The 23,276-nt window shown below is 38.5% G+C and overlaps 1 protein-coding gene across 2 annotated transcripts in view; it reads left to right on the top strand.

The window, feature by feature from the left end:
- PPTC7 (protein phosphatase targeting COQ7) overlaps nt 1-22,438 on the top strand; it is a 29,241-nt gene extending 6,803 nt beyond the window's left edge. The window contains exons 2-6 of one of the 2 annotated variants that reach the window (XM_073312407.1): nt 7,841-8,020; nt 11,167-11,365; nt 14,162-14,285; nt 17,019-17,148; nt 18,829-22,438. In XM_073312407.1, coding sequence (XP_073168508.1) covers nt 7,841-8,020; nt 11,167-11,365; nt 14,162-14,285; nt 17,019-17,148; nt 18,829-18,887 — 692 coding nt within the window. In that variant the 3' untranslated portion in view covers nt 18,888-22,438. The other variant, XM_073312408.1, reaches the window with a different exon arrangement.
- The last annotated feature ends 838 nt before the right edge of the window (nt 22,439-23,276 follow it).

Raw genomic sequence — 23,276 nt, 5'->3', positions numbered from 1 at the left:
CAATTAGATCTGTTCTGTGCAGGGATAGATGACAATGCTTAAAATGACAGGTTTCAGAGTAACAGCCGTGTTAGTCTGTATTCGCAAAAAGAAAAGGAGTAGTTGTGGCACCTTAGAGACTAACCAATTTATTTGAGCATGAGCTTTTGTGAGCTACAGCTCACTTCATCGGATGCATACCGTGGAAACTGCAGCAGACTTTATACGCTACCAGCACTCCCAGCTACCTTCGAGACACCACTGACTTCCTGAGGAAACTTCAATCCATCGGTGATCTTCCTGATAACACCATCCTGGCCACTATGGATGTAGAAGCCCTCTACACCAACATTCCACACAAAGATGGACTACAAGCTGTCAAGAACACTATCCTCGATAATGTCACGGCTAACCTGGTGGCTGAACTTTGTGACTTTGTCCTTACTCATAACTATTTTACATTTGGGGACAATGTATACCTTCAGATCAGCGGCACTGCTATGGGTACCTGCATGGCCCCACAGTATGCCAACATTTTTATGGCTGATTTAGAACAAAGCTTCCTCAGCTCTCGTCCCCTAAAGCCCCTACTCTACTTGCGCTATATTGATGACATCTTCATCATCTGGACCCATGGAAAAGAAGCCCTTGAGGAATTCCACCATGATTTCAACAACTTCCGTCCCACCATCAACCTCAGCCTGGTCTAGTCCACACAAGAGATCCACTTCCTGGACACTACAGTGCTAATAAACAATGGTCACATAAACACCACCCTATACCGGAAACCTACTGACCGCTATTCCTACCTACATGCCTCCAGCTTTCACCCTGACCACACCACACGATCCATAGTCTACAGCCAAGCTCTGCGATACAACCGCATTTGCTCCAACCCCTCAGACAGAGACAAACACCTACAAGATCTCTGTCAAGCTTTCTTACAACTACAATACCCACCTGCGGAAGTAAAGAAACAGATTGATAGAGCCAGAAGAGTTCCCAGAAGTTACCTACTACAGGACAGGCCTAACAAAGAAAATAACAGAACGCCACTAGCCATCACCTTCAGCCCCCAACTAAAACCCCTCCAACACATTATTAAGGATCTACAACCTATCCTAAAGGATGACCCAACACTCTCACAAATCTTGGGAGACAGGCCAGTCCCTTGCCTACAGACAGCCCACCAACCTGAAGCAAATACTCACCAACAACCACATACCACACAACAGAACCACTAACCCAGGAACCTATCCTTGCAACAAAGCCCGTTGCCAACTGTGCCCACATATTTATTCAGGGGACACCATCACAGGGCCTAATAACATCAGCCACACTATCAGAGGCTTGTTCACCTGCACATCCACCAATGTGATATATGCCATCATGTGCCAGCAATGCCCCTCTGCCATTTACATTGGTCAAACTGGACAGTCTCTACGTAAAAGAATAAATGGACACAAATCAGATGTCAAGAATTATAACATTCATAAACCAGTCGGAGAACACTTCAATCTCTCTGGTCACGCAATCACAGACATGAAGGTCGCTATCTTAAAACAAAAAAACTTCAGATCCAGACTCCAGCGAGAAACTGCTGAATTGGAATTCATTTGCAAATTGGATACTATTAATTTAGGCTTAAATAGAGACTGGGAGTGGCTAAGTCATTATGCAAGGTAGCCTATTTCCCCTTGTTTTTTCCTACCCCCCCCCCCGATGTTCTGGTTAAACTTGGATTTAAACTTGGAGAGTGGTCAGTTTGGATGAGCTATTGCCAGCAGGAGAGTGAGTTTGTGTGTGTGTGTCCCTGGGAAAAAAAAGGGGGGGGGTGAGAGAGCCTGGATTTGTGCTGGACATGGACCACCTTGATTACCATGCACATTGTAGGGAGAGTGGTCACTTTGGATGAGCTATTACCAGCAGGAGAGTGAGTTTGTGTGTGTATGGGGGTGGGGGGGTGAGAGAACCTGGATTTGTGCTGGAAATGGCCCACCTTGATTATCATGCACATTGTAGGGAGAGTGGTCACTTTGGATGGGCTATTACCATCAGGAGAGTGAGTTTGTGTGTGGGGGGGTGGAGGGTGAGAAAATCTGGATTTGTGCTGGAAATGGCCCAACTTGATGATCACTTTAGATAAGCTATTACCAGCAGGACAGTGGGGTGGGAGGAGGTATTGTTTCATGTTCTCTGTGTGTATATAAAGTCTGCTGCAGTTTCCACGGTATGCAGCCGATGAAGTGAGCTGTAGCTCACGAAAGCTCATGCTCAAATAAATTGGTTAGTCTCTAAGGTGCCACAAGTACTCCTTTTCGTAATGCTTAAAATGTCAGCAGCAGCTGGCAGTCCAGGTGCACAAGAACTCCCAATATTGCACAACACTGTGATGCTGAACTTGTGTTAGCTATGCTGGGAAGCTCTTGCAAAACTTCCCTAGTGTAGACAAGACTTCAGTGTGTTCTTGTAACTCTTAAATCTGTTGATAAGCAGTCCGCAAATGATAAGTTTGTGTTAAGCATTTAGAAAGTTCCACTCTTTCCTGTCCCACCCCCCAAAAATGGCCTCCTACTTGGCTATTACACTGATCTTCTTTCTGCTGTTGAAGTTACTAAAAATGTTGCTACAGAGTTTGAGAACTAGATCTGGCCTTGGGCAGAAAACTGACTTAATTGGGATAGGTTTCAGAGTAACAGCCGTGTTAGTCTGTATTCGCAAAAAGAAAAGGAGTACTTGTGGCACCTTAGAGACTAACCAATTTATTAGATTGGTTAGTCTCTAAGGTGCCACAAGTACTCCTTTTCTTTTTTTTAATTGGGATATAAATTCACCTCAGCTCCCCTGATATGCTTGTGATGCTCCCCAGGGGTGCTCCAGTTTGTGAGGCACCTTGCCACTACTTGCCCTTAGCATGAAGCAGTGTTGTCTACGCCTGATGTGGTTAAGCTCCCTGAAACCAGTAGCCTTTGGCCCTGCATGTACTGACTTCCAGGTCTCCCCACACCTCATCCTCTCTTTACAGTGAAGTGCTAGGTACACATGAACCCTTGAGTCTTGGGAGGGCTCCCTGCAGTATCCACCTCTTGTGCCTGGACACTCACAATAATTACCAACTAAGCTTTCCCCAAAGAGAGAGTGTACCCACAGTTTGACTAACACAGCTGTGGATCAGGTCCTTTACAACAGCACAGAGAGAATGAGTAGAAACAACAATTGGTTACACATATAAAACAAAACATAAAATGCAATTGTAGATCTATGCTTATTAATGGTTACATTTCCTATTATATAAAATAGATTTTCTCCCAAGGATTCAGACTTCGACAAAGCTGCTGGTTTTCAGTCAAAACCGGGATTCAAGTTTTCGTGAATATCTCTATGCCCTACAAGCAGTTTTCTCAGTAAATGGATACCAGAATGGTGTTTTTGCTTCTTATTTCCCCAAACTCATTGTTTTGACCTCAGACTCAGGATGGCTCCCTGTTGTTTGTTCTCCAGTGTGCTGGCTCCAAGTTGTCTTTTGTATCCTTGGGTTGACTTGAAATGCAAATGTAGCTGCCATTGTGTTTGACTTACAAAGTTTAATTTACATAGGAACCTAGGCAAATGTTCCTTTGCCTGGCAAAACCAGTTCTTCACTTCTAGGGAGTAACACACTGATATAAACTATAAGGACACATTTTCAGTGTATATAGACATACTTTTTAAAATCTGTACATTTTCGTAATATTAATGACCAGCACAATCTTGGTTTTTATTTGAGATCTCACAAGATTCTTTATAGATAAATACTATGACAGCAATATGTTGGGTGAGGTGAGTTTGTCGGGCTTGATAGCAGTTGCTGTTGTCATCAAGGGGGATTTGGGCTCACAGTGGTTTTTAAAGCATCTTATATATGTTGGCTGAGTGTGTGCAGGGGAGGAATGTGCACAACTAACCCATCCGTTGTTAGCTTTGCATGTTTGTTGTTTTCCCCTCCAGTTAATTTATAACTACTTCCACTGAAGTTCAAGGTATGCAGTATGCTGAAAATTTAATAACTTCAAGTGATATTAGCCACACTTTGATTCACTTGGGTTTGGCATTGCAGCCTTACTTGCTTTGTGCTTTGCTCTGAGACTTGTGAGGGTCCTTGATGTACTGGGTCATCAAGAAGTTGGATGAAGCCAGCTTCACAGTAACTGACAGGCACACAGTCTATAATTTGGCAGTAACTCTGGGAAGTGCTTGTCTAGCTTTTAGCAAGATAACTCCCATTTATGAATGCTGTAGGAGAAGCTGTAATCCAGGGAATCTTGCCCTTCGCATGTTTTTCTTTAAAATGTATTCAGCTGCTTTACCTGCTGACGTTATTCCCTTTTTCCATGATTTATGATCTCTTATACAGAAGCCCTGACTTAACCCTGACTAATGCTTTTGAACATAGAGTAATACATATGTCCAAGGAAATGTGCTTGTGTAGGTGTTCTGATTCTTACTGAATATCCTGAGAAAGTCAAAGATTTCATACAACTTAAATTTAGTAATTCTTCTGTCACTTAAGCAACATTTTAAACTTAAGCAATTACTGTGTTATTTGACAGGTTTCAGAGTAGCAGCCGTATTAGTCTGTATCTGCAAAAAGAACAGGAGTACTCCTGTTCTTTTTGTGTGTTATGGGTGTTCAGGGTTTGAGGACATTGCATGTTATGAAATATGATGGAAGTAGTAAGTAAACTGAAGTTAACAATGCTGTTAACTCAAGACAGTTGTTGGTTTAATTATCTTTTTATATTGATGTTCTGTGTCCAAGGTGAAAGGATGGATAGTATAAATCAGTACAGCACATTCTGATTCCTCAGCAGCAACATAACAAGTACCAGTAGTTTAGTTCTGAATTTTATTTGAATGAAATCTGAGGTGATGTGCTATTATACAGACAAGGCTTACTTGTAGGAGTATAGTGGTAGTATCTGAAGTTGTCTTAAATTCTCCCTTTTTACTGATCTTGGAATGTCAGTTTTCAGTCTGTTATTCAATGTATTGAAAAATATTCAAAATTTCTTTGCTTAACTTGAGCCTCATTGGCCTTTAAAGAAAAGAGATAAATTAAAGTAACTCTTTAATCTGAAGCTGATATGTCACATTCCTTTTATGTAAAATAACATACTTTACCCTGACAAGTTACATGTAACTTTTTTAATTTAAAAAACCAGCTGGTCTGCAGGACTGGATGGTTCAGGACTGGGAATTAAGAACCTTTTAGTGCAGGTCAGAAACAGCTCAGGTTGGTATTGTGCATTGCAAATGTTGGCTCTTTGACTTGCACTACATGAGCTGATGATCTGTCCACTTTGCAGAGAACTCAGATGTCCACTGACCAAAAAATTTGGTCCCCTTGCTAGCTGTTTTAGAAGAGAGAGGCAAACAACTAAATGAGATTTTTGGGGTGGGAGGAGAGTGAGTTATCCTCATTCCTAATAGTCCTTGTAGGGAAAAGTTGAGGCACACAGGTGGTCCCGTTTGGGAAGCTTGTATTATCAGGCTATACAGATGCTGGCTCTAACCTGCTGTTGGATTATGTAGTTCATGTCAAGGTCAACTCTAAATCTTCCACTTTGATTTCAAATGGCATCCTATGTGAAGAGCATTTTTAGATGAACAAATTGCATTTTACTGTTTAAATATTCACTCAACTAGAGGTTAATTCTATCCTTTCCAAAATAAATCCTTTACTTAAGCATGCTCTGAAAGAGTAACTCATCATGATTAACTTCATTTTTTTTCACAAAGTACCATATAATACAGAATATTCCTTTAAATTATGACTTGTATGTTGAAGATCAGACAGATCCTTCACCAAATTAAATAATGGAAATATTTTCAAATAGGATTATTTTTCTTATTGGGTATCTGCAATCTATCTTAATATGTCCTGTAGACAATATTTGAATGCAGTAGTGTTAACATTAAGAACAGACAGTGAAAGACTGTAAAAATATTTTAGCCAAACAGACAGCGCTTTAGCATTAGCTGTTAACAAACCACCATGCCGCTATAATTTAAAAGCTTTAAAATTACTGTGTGGTCAGGTGAGCCAGTCATATCTTACATACTATTGCAGCTCAACTTTCTTTTGCAGTAGTTATAGAATTTAAACTTCCTTTTTGATTGTAATTTATCTTAAACTTTTACTGCCCTGTCACTAATGAACCACACACTTAAAACAACGCTTGAAATATTTTTCTCAGCACTTACAGAGTGGCTGGTAGCCTTGGATAGTAACTTGAAGGAGTAAATCAGTTGTGTTGTATTGGTTGTAACATTGTCAGTCGGCATTTTAGTTATTGCATTTAAAAAAGTCTCTCTTGTTCTACCTGTCCCTTCTGTGCTTCACTTTTTTCCTTCTCTCCCTCACCCCTGTATCCCCTCGTTTCTTTACCATGAATGCCTTATCTGCTCCCTTAGATTTTTCTCTCACTTCCCTTGCAAAATAAACAAACAACCCCTCCCTACCCTACTTTTGGTCAGTATCTCCCCCACTGCCACCATCCATGCACCCCTTATGCCTTAGAAATTGTAAATTTACCGTGCACCTAATGGCCAAAGGACTAAACCTACCAGTCAAAGATAATACAGAAAAGGGAAGAAGTGTGGCACTGTTGGGGAATGCACAGCCCTGCAGATTTTGGAGAAAGTTAGGATGGTGGGGTCTTTACTAGAGCACTCATTGGACCCAGTTCAGAGGTTCATCTCTTGTAGCCTCTGGCTAATAGGTGCCTTGACTTTTCCTCCCCCTACTTCCTGTCTCTACTATGAGAGAGAAAAGGAACATTCTCTCTCCTCACCTTCCCATCCCAGAGACTCCAGACTGCTGCTAGTAGTGAGGGACTCTGCTAATTCACCAATCGCCAGCCTCCTGCTCCACTGTGCTTAGCTTTAGCACTTGCCACTGCTGCAGCTCAAAGCTTGGGAAAGCTTTAGCAGAGTGAAACTGACTGAATTCACGTTAGATTCAACGCTGTTCTTAGTAGTTACAGTGAGCCCTAGTGAGTTTTAACTCTCTTGCTTGGTTGAAGGTGTAAGCATTACAACAGAGGCTCTGGAGTGCTCTTTCTGCTGATGTAGAACAAAATTTTTTATTGGTTTTAATAGTTCACATTTGGAAGCCTTTCTTCAAACACTTTTTTTTTTTTTAAAATGGAAGTTTACTTTCTGCAAAAATTGCCACTCACAGGAAAGGGACCACCACACTGTGAATGAGCGGTAAAAGAACACCTATCTAGAGATGTTGGATGGGGAGGGAGTTTCTCTGCATTATCTTCATTTCTGTTCTATTTAAAATCTTCTTTATGCTTTTTCTTCCCCAACACTTCTATCCCTCTCTTTGTGTGGGCTAAAGAAAGTGTAATTTGTATCCCTGAAAAGGTACTTAACCATCCAAGAAATCTGTCTTATCGAAAAGTCAGTCTCTTCATAGATCATCATTCTAAGTAGCTTTTTTTTTTAGCTTTAGACTTTTAATCTGTTTTACTAGCTGTCAGATGTGTCTGGACCTTTACCCCACAGCTAACATTAGAAGTTCACTTAAATATGTGTACTTTCCATAGTGTGTAGTTTCTTTAAAATCAAAAATTCCCTTCCAGGTCTCTAACTATGTTCTGTTAGAATATCTCTGTGCTGTTCTCATGTCATAGTAAAATTGTAAATAACTATTTGGGAAAAAATGTTTAATACAGAAATATGGTTAGCAAACTGTGGTGTCTGTTTTAGCTATTGGACCCTCTCTCTCTCTCCATGCTGAAATGAATATCAAATGGTTTGAAACTTGTTTTATTAACAGTAAGGTATTTTTTTCTTCTTCTTTGCTTTTTAGGGGTAGCAGATGGTGTAGGTGGCTGGAGAGACTATGGGGTTGACCCTTCTCAGTTCTCAGGGACTCTAATGCGAACATGCGAACGTTTAGTAAAAGAAGGACGGTTCGTACCAAGCAATCCTGTTGGAATTCTTACCACAAGTTATTGTGAGCTGCTGCAGAACAAAGTACCTTTGCTTGGTAAGTGCAGCAAATATTCTACAAATATTGTTCATATGGTGCATGTCCTCTAGAAACAGGTTTGTAGATTCAAAATTGTTTTAATGTTTAAACTTTGTACACCAGCACGACAAACCAGGGCCATCTTTTTAATTTGAAAAGGGAAACCTGAAATGAAATTGCAGGTCTGTAACCCAGTAGGTCTTCTGAGCATCTTGCAGAATGGATACAAAATAAGTTCCTACTACAATCAGCTACTAGCTATATATTCAACAAAATCATTCTTAATTTGAAACCTTTTCGGAGTTAGTAGTTTTGTGACTAACCTCCGCCTGAACCCATATTTTTCTGAAGATAGTAACAGGGTACTTTGGTTACTGGGTCTCCTTGCCTTACTGCTACTTTTGAGCTTTCTGTGCACTGTGGGTTTTAGACTTCACTGAATGTTGTTTATAGGGACTGTACTCTAAATGGCTTGTGCTGCACAGTCACTGATATTCTATTGTACGTCCGTGTCTTTGTGGGAAGAGATATGAAGCACAGCTAAAGAAATATGCTACTAATAATGGTTTGTTAAATGTTGTGCACCAAGTATGCCTTTGGATATGTGCATGTAACTCCCTTGGAAAGCAGTGGGAATTATGAGTGGACACGAATGCAGAATTTGGCTCTGAATAGGCAACCTTAAAAACTGAACACTAAGGGGACACTTACAAGCTTTCAGACTAAGAGCAAGTTACCCTGCCTGACTCGCATGCTTCTCGCCTGACCTTAAACTTCTTTGCCAAAAGAGCTCTGTGTAAACTATATTTAGCTAAAGTTTGCTGAGCTCAGGAACACAGATGTTCACTTTTTATTATATATGTAAAAAATGGGTACAAACCCCAGAAATGACCTTGTGTCACTTTAGAATAGCACTGTTTAGTAGCTCCTTCAGTGGGTTTAAGTGTTTAACTATACTGGTGCTATTTGTACAAAACAGTCAAAGTAAAGAAGTGATCGACAAGGTGGACCCCTGGTAATGAGTTCTAGCAGCCGTTTCATAGAGGGAGGCAACTTCGTGCTGCTTGACCTTTCAAAATCACAAGAGCAGCATATGTTGTCACAAGATCTGCATTCCACACATGGATTTCTAGTTACAGTACCTGTTAAGTTAGAATATGAAAGTAATGAACCTTAGTCTTTTCCTGCTCTTTCTTCCCTTCAAAGCACTGTAAAGATTCACTTGTGGTGGGAGTTATTCTCCATGTTTTTATTCTTTAACTTCTTCCCCCCCCACCTCGATCTTTTTATGTCGTATCTTGCAGTAGTTCCTCTGCTTAAGAACACCGAAGTATGAACTATCTTTCCTTGCTTGTGGCCTGGTGCTTGTTTCCTCAGTGCAGAATCCTGCAAATACTTGGACATGAAATAATGAGGGGGAGGGAGGAAAACTGAAGTTACTCTAGGCACAATATTTGTGTTGCAGTGCTATTTTGTCCATTCTATTTTGGACTCCATTAGTTTCTTAATTCTGGAGTCTTAACAGTTTACTTTTTGTAATTGTAAAGTGACTTTTTGGACTTGAAGGCTGATCTTGTTGTCTTTTAAGAGTTTTAATACCAATACAAATAAGAGTTAAGACTTCATTGCTCTTCAATTGCAACAAAGACCTCTGTCAAAGGTAGAAGAGTTAATGGCCAGTGTGCTAAATAAAAGGTCTGAGTCTAGCTCATTGTAAACACCATGGTCTATCAGAAATGCAGCTGTGCTTTGAAACATCTGCTAGTGGAAAATTCAGATTTTTCTCTAATGTATGGTATCAGAACGTCTACTGAAGATGGGTTCTAATAGTGTGTGAGAACTCTTTAGATTCAGTTGTACTTCAATTCACACTCTTTAGGAAAGACTTGTTTTTCTTTTTCTAGTTAGAATTACCACCCTCTCTATGGAAGTCAGTGTATTTCGTTCTCTCTGAAGGACCTGGACAGTGTTGGCCCTTTTCCAATATAATATTTGCTGTGGTTTATCTACTGTTGCCATCAGCAGCCAGTCCCAGATTCTACATTGGAATGAAGGAAAACTCTACAATGCCCTCAGCATGAGTGCAATATTTCTGAAATTATCAGGGATGTTTCAATTCCTCCCCTCCTTAGTTTACATTTTAATGCATCTAGAATGGTAAATACAAAAGTGTTTCACAAAAGGAAATTTAGTAGGAAGTTAGTGTACCAAAAACAAGATGATAAATTTTCTTTAAGACCACCCCCCCAGAGATAAATACCAAAGACAATTGCAAAACCATCAGTTACAAAACAAGTGATAATGTTTGAATGAACTTCTGATAGTCCTAGTTTAAAAACTTGGCATATGCTGTGGTAAATGTTACAGAAACTTTCCCAGTTGTCAGGATGTTGATCAGCCAGCTATAAAATGTCTAAGCAGCTAACGGTGCCTTGTGGCACTTATTTAAATATTGAAGCTAATTTCTTGAGCTTTAAAGCAATGCACTTATTTCTGACTGAATTATATTAAGATACCATACATTCCTCTTAAAATCTAGACCTCCTTGGGAGCCAGTCTTACCAAGATCTTTGTCTTAAAAGAAAAAAGGAGCGTGTTCATTGTTCTGCCACCAATAATGGAACAATATCTACTGACCACTTCCATTAACCTATTTACTCTATACACAACGTTTGTAGTTGTGAATGAAAGCATGTGGACGACACCTAGCATAGTGTAAGCGCTACAGAATCCTGCTACTAATAGCTTCGCTCTAATCATAGTTTCATTATTTAGTGTACTTTCTGTAAAACAAGCCTCCTATAGGAGACTGCTGACATAGCAACACCTAAATATTGTGTAATAGGAAATATGTATTGGAATGTAGCAGCACAATGTAATGAGACAAATCAAAGCAAAATTAAGTAAATGTATTACAAATAAATCTGTAGCTGGGGTTGGAAATGATTGCAGAAATCTCAGTGTGGTTTGTTCTTTGTTCCTACTCTAATACATATTCACTTTGTTTTGTATTAACGGATATTTACTTCTGATTTTTTTTGTCAACAATAAGTGAACAGCTGGCCTAAGAAGAAAATCTGTTGAACAGATAGAGCCTATAATGTATATGCTGCTACTTCTAGTTTATCTCCCATTGAGCAAAATACTATTATTTTTTTTCCTAGGAAGCAGTACAGCTTGCATAGTAGTTTTGGACAGAACAAGTCATCGTTTACATACGGCAAATTTAGGAGATTCTGGATTTTTGGTAGTCAGAGGAGGAGAAGTAGTACATCGGTCTGATGAGCAGCAGCATTACTTCAACACTCCATTCCAGCTGTCAATAGCTCCACCAGAAGCAGAGGGAGTCGTCTTAAGTGATAGGTGAGGTGGGGAATTAATCAGAAACATGGATCAAGAACTTGAGTTTTTCTCCCAAGGTTTCACGGTTCTCGTCTTTGTACTGAAACTTTGCACTTAGGCCTTTTAATAATGCTCCCATTTGAAAGGTGAATCTCCTTCCCCACTTGCTTGTCTTCAAGGTAGTGTAAGCATTTCTCAGGCTTAAATTTATCAAATTTTATAGGCTGTTGCTGTGGTCTAATCTCTGCTCAGGGTAGCAATGATCTGCTTACATGCAAGTGATTACTTTCCCTAAAGTTAGGTGCACACTGAATGTAAAGCGTTTCTGATATCCTCAAAGGGACATGTGTATTATGGAACTGTTCTGATGGAAAATATAAATATACCTGTTTCTGTACATTGTACACCATAAATGTGTCTACTTTATGTCTAGTTCCTAGAAATGACTTCACCTGTCATTTGCTGCAATATCTGGACACGACAGACAAATTCACGTTGTAGTAACCATGATAAAAATCCATTGCTTCTGCAATTTAAGTTGAACTCCTAACATTATTGCAATAGCAAATAGCTTTTGGCTGCCGCCTCTTTATTTGGCTGTATTTGTAAGAGCCTCAAATGCAAGTTAATAATGGCCTCCTATGATTCAATATTTGATGTCTTTTCGCTTTTAAAAAAAATATTCTGAACCAAGTAAAACTGAAGTTTTTTTTAGCCCATCTAAGGTCAGGGAAGATAGCATAAAATATTTTATGCCGTAGTAAGGTGTTTTTTTAACTAAAATATGAGAATTACATAAGTTCCATAAAGTAAAGTACATATTATGCCATTATCTGGAAGAATACTGAAGCATGGAAAAGTAACTGCCAGGCATCTGGCTGCGACATATCTTCAGTGCAAATAAAGCTTGACACAGAGGTATAACACACAGTGCAAAGCTGGCCTAATGTATAACACTCACCCCCCACCCCCCATTTGACTTAAGTCAAATATAGTGTGTTCAGGTTGTTGCAGGTTTTCCTTCCCAACCCCCATGCATCATTTGAGACTGATTGGGAATACACTAATTTACATAGCCAGGCAGTGAGGTAGTGAATACTTGAGGAACAGGGCAGGGAAGCATGTGACTGCAGCTTGCATTTCAGTACAGTTAAGTTTCCAGCAGCACATTGTGTTCAATCAAAATGAGCGAAACTCCGTTTTGGCAGAACACCGAGCTCAGAGATGGGAATGTTACAGAAGTGCACCCGGTCCAATAGAAACTAGTCATTTCAAAGCAGAGGACATGATTTCAAAGCAATCTGTATTTCAATGCTGGCTAATCATTTTTCTAAACTTAATGAAACTTCACTAGTGAAATCTAAAACACAAAATGCAAGACATACCTTCTTGTCTAATGTCTGTCTGTCCTTGGGCTATTTTTGTAACAGAGTAAAGGAAATGCTTTTTCTTGACTGATTTGGTAAATATTTTATTTAAACACTGTACAAGTTACATTTCTTAAATCAAAGATTATAGACTCATTAAAGTGCTCTTTTTTTAAACCCTGAATATAGAAAGTGATAGAGCTGTGTCCAGGGAATGCAGTATGAATCTGAAGTTCTTGTTCTGAGGTTGTAGACTCCAAATTGGGCAAGGTTTGGGCTTCATAATTTTTAATACCAAAATAGTTCTTTTGAGGATGTTTGGAAATAGTTCCAACTAGTGATTGTTCTTTGTGTATGGCTTTAATTATAGAAAAGTATACAAAGAGTGAAAGGAGGAGAGCTGTCATAGGAGTTTGAAATCCATGCACTTTAAAAGTCCCCTTTATTGCACAATAACTGTAAATCATTCTAATAGTTGAGTGAAATCTAGGTATCGTCAAAAGTACAGTCCATTATATGAAAAGACATAAGTAGCACAAAGGTAGTTATCAAGAATAACGTTCTTGGAAATTAGAAAAACAAAGACTGAGTCATCCTGGAAAAAGGAAAGTGTGAGATGAATCAGCTTTTAAGATGCCCACACTTCCACTCTGACTTGTGGTTATATCAAGTCACCTGGTCTCTTGGACTCTTGACATTAATTGCAAAGACAATTAAAAGTCAGAGTAAATATCAGTATTTTTCTTCTGTTGACTAAACTTAATGTTAAACTGGTTCTATCCAGGGGAGAGTCAAGTGACCTAAAACTCGTAGTTTCAGAAAGGCTAGCATTTCAAACTAAAGTTCAAATCACAACCCTGCATCCTTCTATGGTGTGCTATGCTTTTTTTTTTTAATCCAAAAATCTCCCAGAAAGCTCTGGTCTATTCCAAAATAAATACTTTCTCCTCTTGTGTATTATGCACCAGTGGACCATCTGGGTACTGCCCACTGTTGGTGGTGATGTACCTAAGTAATCTGAAATACTTTGGGATCCTTCATAAAAGGTGTATCCAGTAAGCAGGCTAGACATTTCAATCCTAAATTAGCCTTTCGGTTACAGCCTTGTTCTGCATATTTAAGTGGGAGTGAGAAGGAAACCTTGAACTACAGTATCACCTAATGGTTACAATGGAGATATACTTGCAAAATATATTAGACTGAAGAATAGTCCAAATCAGGCATTTTAAGTGCAATTCTCTGGTGTAGTGTTTTCAGATGCCCTCTATTTGTGATCATACTTCTGTTATACTGGCTTTCATGACAAAGTACACTGCTGTATTTTTCCAGAGAACAGATTTCGTAATACCAGTGAATTGCAAAACCTATTGATGCTGTAATTGAACAGGATTTGGTACCATTAGCATACGCTAATGTCCATTTCTTTGATATGGTGGTATTCTCTTCACAGCCCGGATGCTGCTGACAGTACTACTTTTGATGTTCAGCTAGGAGATATTATTCTGACAGCAACAGATGGACTTTTTGACAACATGCCTGACTATATGATTCTTCAGGAACTGAAAAAGCTGAAGGTAACTGAAAATGAAGTGTGTGCAGTTGAGTTATAGTATTGAAATTCATCTAGAATATGAATAATGGGCAAAAGTTGATACTTCCTCTTAAATGTTCCAAGAGCAGCTTTTTTACATAACTAATGAATCAGAACACCATTGCATTAAACAACTTTATCTGGGGTGACAGGATTATTGGACTTGAAAATACAATACAATTCAGCTGTAAAAGCTGAAAATGGAGTATAAGAACTAGTATAAACCTGGTTTCAAAGTAACAGCCGTGTTAGTCTGTATTCGCAAAAAGAAAAGGAGGACTTGTGGCACCTTAGAGACTAACCAATTTATTTGAGCATAAGCTTTCATGAGCTACAGCTCACTTCATTGGATGCATACTGTGGAAAAACATCCGATGAAGTGAGCTGTAGCTCACAAAAGCTTATGCTCAAATAAACTGGTTAGTCTCTAAGGTGCCACAAGTCCTCCTTTTCTTTTAGTATAAACCTGTATAACATCCTTGAGGAAGCTACTTTGATACTGTAATCCTGCATATTAACTTTTCAGTGGCCTTTCATATTGTGGTTTCAAAAGAGGCTTGTCTGCTGATAGGATCTTATCCCTGAGATAAATTACTGAAAGTTGTTGGTAGACAGAAAGTAAGTGACTGCCTTTGTAGACAAAGTGAGTTGGAGATGCTCTAGGAATTGTCTAAATGCTTGCTTGAAATTTTGCTCTTTTGTGGGTAATGGGAGAAATTCTCATTATTTTCCACAAGAAATCTCTCATCTTTCATCCTTTTTTCCAAACAGCATTCAAATCTGAAAGGCCCCATTTCAGTCTAAAGCTATGGCTAGGTTAGGTATTATGTTTGTTTGTTTTTTTTTTAAAGGTGTAGTAGATAGGGTTCAACACCTTGAAAAATGTGTTGGAGGGGAGCCTAGGGTTGACCATTATCTAACTCTTTTAAAACAACATGTTCTTAGGCCTGGTCTACACTGGGGAGGGGGATCGATCTAAGTTATGCAACTTCAGCTGAAGTCGACGTACTTAGATCTGCTTACCGCGGTGTCTTCACTAGGGTAAGTTGATGGCTGACACTCTCCCATCGACTCCACCTGTGCCTCTTGCCCTGATGGAGTACTGGAGTCGACGGGAGAGCACTTGGTGGTCGATCCAGCGGATAATGTAGACAAGCCCTTAGTCTAGAATGGTTACAATGGGTATACATGGTTTCAGAGTAACAGCCGTGTTAGTCTGTATTCGCAAAAAGAAAAGGAGGACTTGTGGCACCTTAGAGACGAACCAATTTATTTGAGCATAAGCTTTCGTGAGCTACAGCTCACTTCATCGGATGCATACAGGGGAAACATGAGCTCCACCTATTGGCACATTTGGGAAAGACCGCAAATAGAAATCTGAGTTACGAAAAGAAAAGGAGGACTTGTGGCACCTTAGAGACTAACCAATTTATTTAAGCATAAGCTTTCGTGAGCTACAGCTCACTTCATAGCTCACGAAGGCTTATGCTCAAATAAATTGGTTAGTCTCTAAGGTGCCACAAGTCCTCCTTTTCTCTTTGCGAATACAGACTAACACGGCTGCTACTCTGAAACCTGAGTTATGAAAGTTGAGCCAAGAATTGTCAAATCCTGTTCACTCCCCAAACTGTTAGGGAAATTCAGATATGCTCGTAAAAGCATGTATAAATTACAGAGACAATAAAAATGATTACATGTGAAAATAGCTGTTTGTCACCTGTCTTGCTCAACATGGAAAGGAATCCTTTCCTGAGTAAAGCAGCAGGCACTGAAAATGTAAAGATGATTGGAACTCTTGGAGGAAATGCATTATACAGAAAGCTTGTATTCTCATTGGATTTTATCACTGAATTTGAAAAAACAAACCTAGATAGTTATAGGGGAAAGCTTATTGGCTTCCTCCATTAAAAAGTGAAGTTTTTTTTTTTTTGGTGGGTGGTAAACTTACATTGTTAGGTGCAAGCTGTCTGTGCTGGGTATCCAAACTTCTTGTATCCCACAAAAAGGTAGGTTTTATAAATTTTCATTCTGATTTGATCCATCACCCAGTGTAGGGCATTTAAAGCAGTTGGCAAAATGTATATTTTTAAGCATTTTTATGCTGCATGGTAATATAAAGCCTTTGTTCCACACTTACCCTTATTACTAAAACTAGCTTTATTTTTCCATTCCTTGGTCTAGGATGGTGCTTTGGTGCTGTGATTGAGCACTCTGCATTTTCTGGAAGCAATATTTTTTGAGAGAACACTTCTTTGGTTTAGCATTCCCTTTGCAAAGATTAGGTGTCGGGCTATACACCGGAAAGGAGCTGGATGAATGAGGGGATGCTCTGAGTAGTCAAAATAAGCAAAGGGGAAAGCCTAGTTTCTCAACAAAGATTCCCCTTTGACACTTAAAATACAGGGAAGTGTAGACTTCTGCTTTCTCCCTTCCTAAGATAAGTGGTTTGTGCATGAGTTTTATGAAATGATTATAGTGGCAGATAGAGGCTGAGATTTAATTTCCTACACAAACGTTCTTAAAGTACACTGATTTTAATTCAAGATATAATTGAGATTCCCTTGAAATAGGAAATGCCTACTGTCTAACTTGTAACAGGTGTTTATATTCACATCATGTTAATTGAATCAATATTCCAATAATGTGTATGTGCCTGAATAAAATTACCTGTGGTGGGTTGCTTTTGTAAGAATAACTTGTTCTTCCATCAATTTAGAATTCTAATTATGAGAGTATACAACAGACAGCAAGAAGCATTGCTGAGCAAGCTCACGAACTGGCATATGACCCCACTTACATGTCGCCTTTTGCACAGTTTGCATGTGACAATGGATTGAATGTGAGAGGTAAGATTTCCTACTATTTGGTAACATAAGTCTAATGGTGTCACATGAAATTCATTTCTTGGATGCATGCCAGAGTTCCTGAATAGTAAGTGATCTTAGGTATGTTCTGGGAAAGAAGGATGCCCGTCATAATTGGGAGGCAGTGTGATCCCATGCATAGGACACTGGACTGGAAATCTTCAGACTTGTGTTCTATATTTGATTGTACCACTGACCTGCTGTGTGGCCTTGGCCATAGCATGTCTCCCCTCTTTATTTTCCCTCCCATCCTCTGTCTGCTCTGATTAGATTGTAAACTCTTCTATAGGCATTACCAGAGTACATATAATAACTCTTGTTTTTATTTTAGTAGTTTGTTTGCAGAACGCTCCCCATTCATCTGACATTGTTCAGTCCCTTTGCCCTCTGTGATCCTTGTCTCCCATCCTCTGGAGAGGTCTCTAGTACCCTTGCAGAGTCCTGAGGGTTCCATTTAATACTTCACTTTAAAGAAAGGAAAAAGTCTTCCTAATGTAGAGGGCAAGGCTCCCTTCAAGGCCCAGTGAAACCCGCTCCTGTTGCTGGGAGGCTGTTAGCCTGTGTGCCTTGCTCATCGTTTCCATCTGCCTTGTGGGTGTGAATTGCTGATCTTCTTAACTCCTGCCAGCCAGAGAATCTATTGCTAGCTGTGCAGAGCACACTCATTTGCTGCTTCCCTTCTGACTGGCTGCTGGTCCTTTGTATCCACAGGCTTAATGGGAGTTTGTATAACAAAAGACCACTTCACAGAGTAACTTCACCAGAACCTTACACAGCATTCTTACAGCACCACAACCCACGATCCTTTTTAATGGGTTTTGCAGTTGAAGAGTTTGGTAATATCTTGCATTTGCAAAATGGGACAGTAGTCCTCTGAGATCCTTGCAATATATCATGTGGGTGTGTCACTGTTCCCTTTAAGTTGTGCGCGCGCACACAGATCCTAAACCCTGCACACACGGCAAAATACCACGTGCACAAAAATTTGCACAGGTGCACAACAGTTCGCACAGAAGAAATTTTTTTGTGCACGCAGCCTGTCAAAAATTAGAGGGAACATTGGGGTGTGTATACATCTGCATTTTGTATAATACAAGTCATTCTGTTACTGCAAATACATGCACTACAAAATTATAAAAGTTTTTCAAAGGCTATTAAACCCACCCAGCTGCTTTTCAAATGTGAATAACCATCTTCTTTAAATCAGGGGAGGTATCTAAATACATTCCTTATTTTTGAGTGACTTACTAGGTCTGAGTTCAGTGATATGTTAAAATTTGATTTAGTACATGTCCAGACTTGGAGGGGTAAGAAAAATCTTTTGAAAGATCATTTGAAAATAGGCTTTCCACTTCCCTGTTAAAAACAATGCTGAAGGTTCTCACTAATGCTTAAAATAGTATATAGGAAAGTGCTTTTCTTATAGGTATCTCTGATGCCATCAGTTACTTTGGAAAAGGAAGTAGAGGAGTTAGAGGCTTTCAGATGCATGTGTGTGAACGTATTACTAATTTTGAATCTAGAGCAGTTTCTTTATTTAAAAAAAAACCAAAAAAAACCTCCTTGTAGAATTGTTTCAAGAAACCATACATGCCTTTTTTCATTATGTAGTTTCCTGATCTGCTCTTCAGATTAAAACATCTGATTTTTCTTAAATTACAGGGGGAAAGCCAGATGACATCACCGTCCTTCTTTCTATAGTAGCTGAATATACAGACTGATTTGCCTAAAATGTCAATGTCTGTTTTTCATTATCCTGGAGTTTCTAGCTTCATGTGTACTGTTTCCTGCTGGCAGGATCGGTTTCTTTCTTTGCAGCTGATCTCAATGGCCAGTTACTCAAGTCTGTTGCCTCTTATGACACAACTGAGATCCTTTAAAAACCACTATTGTAGTACACTGGTCTTCTTCTGCCAGCAAGAAATGAAGAAACTTAAGGCATGAAGCTTGTCTCTCAAAACTTTAGTAATCATTCACAAGGTGGGGGAACCCAGATCCATATGGTTACTACTTCTAAAATGTGACTAGTTTCAAATGATTGATTGGTTACAATTCAAAACTAGATTTAATAAATCAAATTGATAAACCTCCACAAGAGGGCGTATTACTATTCTGCTAGAATCAGCCATTATCCAACAAAGGAAATGTTACAAAGCATATGTTCATAAACATAGTCTTGTTACAGTGATAGGTGAGGGTTTGTTTATATATAAACTCCAATTTTCAAGGGGTTTATAGCTGCTGTAAACATTTTGCTCTTGGCATACATGGTGTCAGCCTTAGCCTTTTTCTAGTACAAAATTTGGGAAAAAAAACATTAGTTTGCGCTGTATGGATGCACAAGTGTTTTGTGATTTCAGGTGCTTAATCGTGATCTTATAAATGAAAGTTTTTTGCAAATAATTCGTCCATAACGGAGCCTGGTATCTCTGGATATTTTTTTTTGCAGTGGGGAACTTTTTGTTTAAAAAAGGTTTATTACTATTTTAAGTTGTAACTCAAATTCACAAAAGCCAGAATATTCAAAATTGAGGGGTAGCATATCCTTAATCTGTCTGATCAGCGTGTGGTGATATGCCATGTATGCTGCACTATCTAAGAATGATGGGTTGCGTTAAAAACAGATAATCCTCAGCTCTGAACTTCCTTGCTTTTGTTTGCAGAAAACTTTACTGTTAACTAGGCATAGTTTGTGTTAATACCGCCATTCTTGCTTTGTATAAAATAGAATCTGTACCAAATTAATTTGATGGTCATGCTGACTCAAATGAGCACCTCTGCTTATGCTGTGGCAGCAGCAGTAAGTATCCAAATGGAAAATAGTTAACTAATAACTAGCAAAATTTACATTTCAGTAACTGATATTTAGGGTTTTCAGAATGAACCTTCATTGATGTTTACAATTATTTAATAGCCACTTTGCAATATAGCATTTCTTTATGAATTTTAGTAGCTCGCAATTGTTTTCCCAATTTCTGCAAGCTCTCTTTCTGAGGTGCATAAAAGCTGATAGCTATAAAGATCATATATATTTTTGGTCAGTTTTTCATTAACTTTTTTTGCTGGTAGAAAAGTACTTAAAAATAAATTAAAGCCATGTTTTATATAAAAGTCAGGTAACGATGTTTAGATGAGTGCAGTTAAACTTGGTCAGTAAGGAATCTCCTTATCTGAAAGGAGATTTTTACTACCTGGTTCATTGTATTAAAACTGTTAAGTTTGAGAAAATCTCAAATTGTTTAAAGAAATTTTTTTTGGTGGAGTTGTACTGTATATTTGCATAATTGTATGTCAAGCTTTTATTTTATTTAAAATCACTTGTCATGTACCATGTACATGTCATTTTACTATATTTTAATGCATCATGCTTGTAACAGGCATTTCATTTGAGAATGATTAATTTCAAAGCTGTTCAGTAATTTATCTGCTATTCATAAATTGGCCTAATGTTAGATATATTTTAAATCACCTTTAACTACTTGTCAAAATGCCTTAACTACCCTAACTTGGCCAAAATAGTAGTAGTTTGGTGGGGGTATGGGAAGGATTATACGAATGAAGAAAATCTTAGTGTTACTTCTGTATTTTATAAATTTATAAAATATAAAAGTAAGACTAACAGTGAGTGGCAGACAACTTTGCATAAACTCTTTGCAGTCCCTGCAAGCTGTATCTAGATACATTTTGTTGGAAGGAATATATTCCTGCTGCAGAATAGGGCTTAATTTCTAGTGTTTGAGGAATGTCTCACAAATCTGGACGTTCTCTACAATAAATTCTCCAGTATTTACTGTCTCAGTTCCTTGTTAGAGCAGACTTGATAAATTACTATCTTTCCCTCTTCTTGAATTTACTCGGATATTATGCCCCTGTGGAGCTGGACTGTTTCCTCACTTTATAATCCTGCTCAGCCCTCCCTGTTCACTATTTTCTATAACTAAAAATTAGGGTATGTATGTGGATCAGATAAGTGAGTGGCAAAGGTGCTTTTTCCCTGCCCTGAACTCAGTTGTCACTGTGCTCTGCCTCTACTGATCCAGGGTCTGGAATCCTAGGTCATAGAAATTCAGCTGTCCTGTTAGTGGCTGAACTGTCTCACCTAATGAGTCTGATTCTAAATCTTGTTTTTGTGTTAATACAGTTTTTAGTCAAACAGTATATATAAAGCCATTTGCATCATAGATCATGATTTTTTTTATAAAGAACAAATTTGGATTTTAATTTACAATTTGTAAATTTATCCCTCACTGGACACACCAAAGACCAGCAAAGTTTATAGCTTTTTCCATCTGTTAAAGCAATACTGTATTATAAAGAGTTAATATTTTTATCACATGCTTGAGAATTTTGTGTTTTCTGTTTTTAAGATGTGCACTCTAAACATATCAGAACCTAATTTCTTCCTATGAATTTAAGCTGTCTGCGCACAATAAATATTTACAGAAAAGGAAATGACAGGACCCATGTACTTAAAGCAACCTTAAAATGATGCATGGAGCAGTAATCCTTCCTAGAAATTAGATTATTGTAATTTTATCATGAGAGACACAGACACAGGAAAGATGTTTCAGGTGTATTCATTTGAGATGGAAACATGAAAGATGAACAAACTTTCACCATCTGGAGAGGGTTTGCCCTGTATCAACAGCTGCTTGGTGGGGAACAGTAATCTGAAAAGATGGAACAGCTTGGTATACCAGTAACCTATCACACCAAGTAATGAAACAGCAGTTGCAGGAGCTGGGTGTCTGCAGGTGAGAGAGGCCTAGGATAATACTCTTTTGGAGGGTTTGAAATGTCCCTGGTTCCTTGTCCCATTAATAGCTATCTTTGGGAGAGCTGCAGCATCCAGTTTCTCTTACGAGTTGCTACCTTTGCATTTATAAAAAAGGAATGGGAAAACTATCTAGAATTTGGGACCAGACTGGATGATGATAAAACTATATGAAGGGGTGTGTGAAGGTGTAGCAAAAATGATAAGTATTTTGTAATTGGAATTCATATCTCTTGATAATAGGTAACTTCTCAGTGGAAAACCAGACTATGAATGTGTAGAAGTTGACTGTGTGTAGTAGTTTCTGACAAAGATAGCTGAGATAATGAAACAAATCTGAGTCTGTATCTAATGAGGATGCTTTTGTGTTAGACTATCATTTTACCTATACTTACCTAAGAGGCAATTATGTGAATTGGATGTCTGAAGTATGCAGGAATAGTTCTGTAAATACATTTAAATGAACTGTAAAGATATTTAATAAATATAGTATTTATACTAACGTGGTTTTAAAGTAACTGACTTCAAACTTATTTTCCATTTATGCAGTAAGAGCCCTATTGTGTGTTGCAGAGGAGCCCAGTCACTGAGTCTCCGCTTTGGAATGTGTCTCTATAGGATGTTTTAGTTTTCACATGTTCCGTTGTTCTAGACTTTATTTTCATTTATTAAATCCTCTTCAATAGTGAGTCACCAAGACAAGCAGTAGCAATCCTGTAGCCAGGAGAAGTAACAACCTTGTGAAGATATAATGCTGGTTTGCATTACATACTGATAGGCAAGTTCAAAGAATGCATTTCTTACATTGCTGAGAGCCTAACCTTTGCAATATTTGCACCTTAAAGAACTACCACCTAATAATCTTTCCAACATAGTTGTGGACAGCCCTCTACCAAGCCACAGAGTGACTAAATTACAAAATTTATGGTAATACACAAGAGGTCCACTCAACTTTGGCAAACAGTCCCAGAGTACCAATCTTATTCCAAAATGTGTACATAAGGACTGTATAATGGCAAACATTCATTACTTTTGGAATTCGGTAAAGATGCATTCTAAGAAACTACACAAACCCCCACCCTCAATCAAAGTACAAGTCAAACTGAGTTCTTCCGATGTATTGAAAAGGCAGTCCTATGCCCGTTCTCATTCAGTGACGCAATCTTGAGCATAGAATGACAATGGTGAAGTCTGACTACTGTTTAGTAGGTTGCTGTGGGTAACAGACTGATATCAGGATCAAACAACCAAACTCATTCTGATTTCTTTGGTTTTTTGGCATGTGAAGAATTACTAAGTTCTAAAATGAAACTTTTCTACTTCACTGCATCTTGTT

The sequence above is a fragment of the Lepidochelys kempii genome, chromosome 15, assembly GCF_965140265.1.
Source record: "Lepidochelys kempii isolate rLepKem1 chromosome 15, rLepKem1.hap2, whole genome shotgun sequence".
In the NCBI taxonomy this organism is placed as follows: Eukaryota; Metazoa; Chordata; order Testudines; family Cheloniidae; genus Lepidochelys; species Lepidochelys kempii.
Note: the sequence above shows the minus strand (reverse complement) of the source record. Positions and strands in the feature narration are given on the sequence as shown.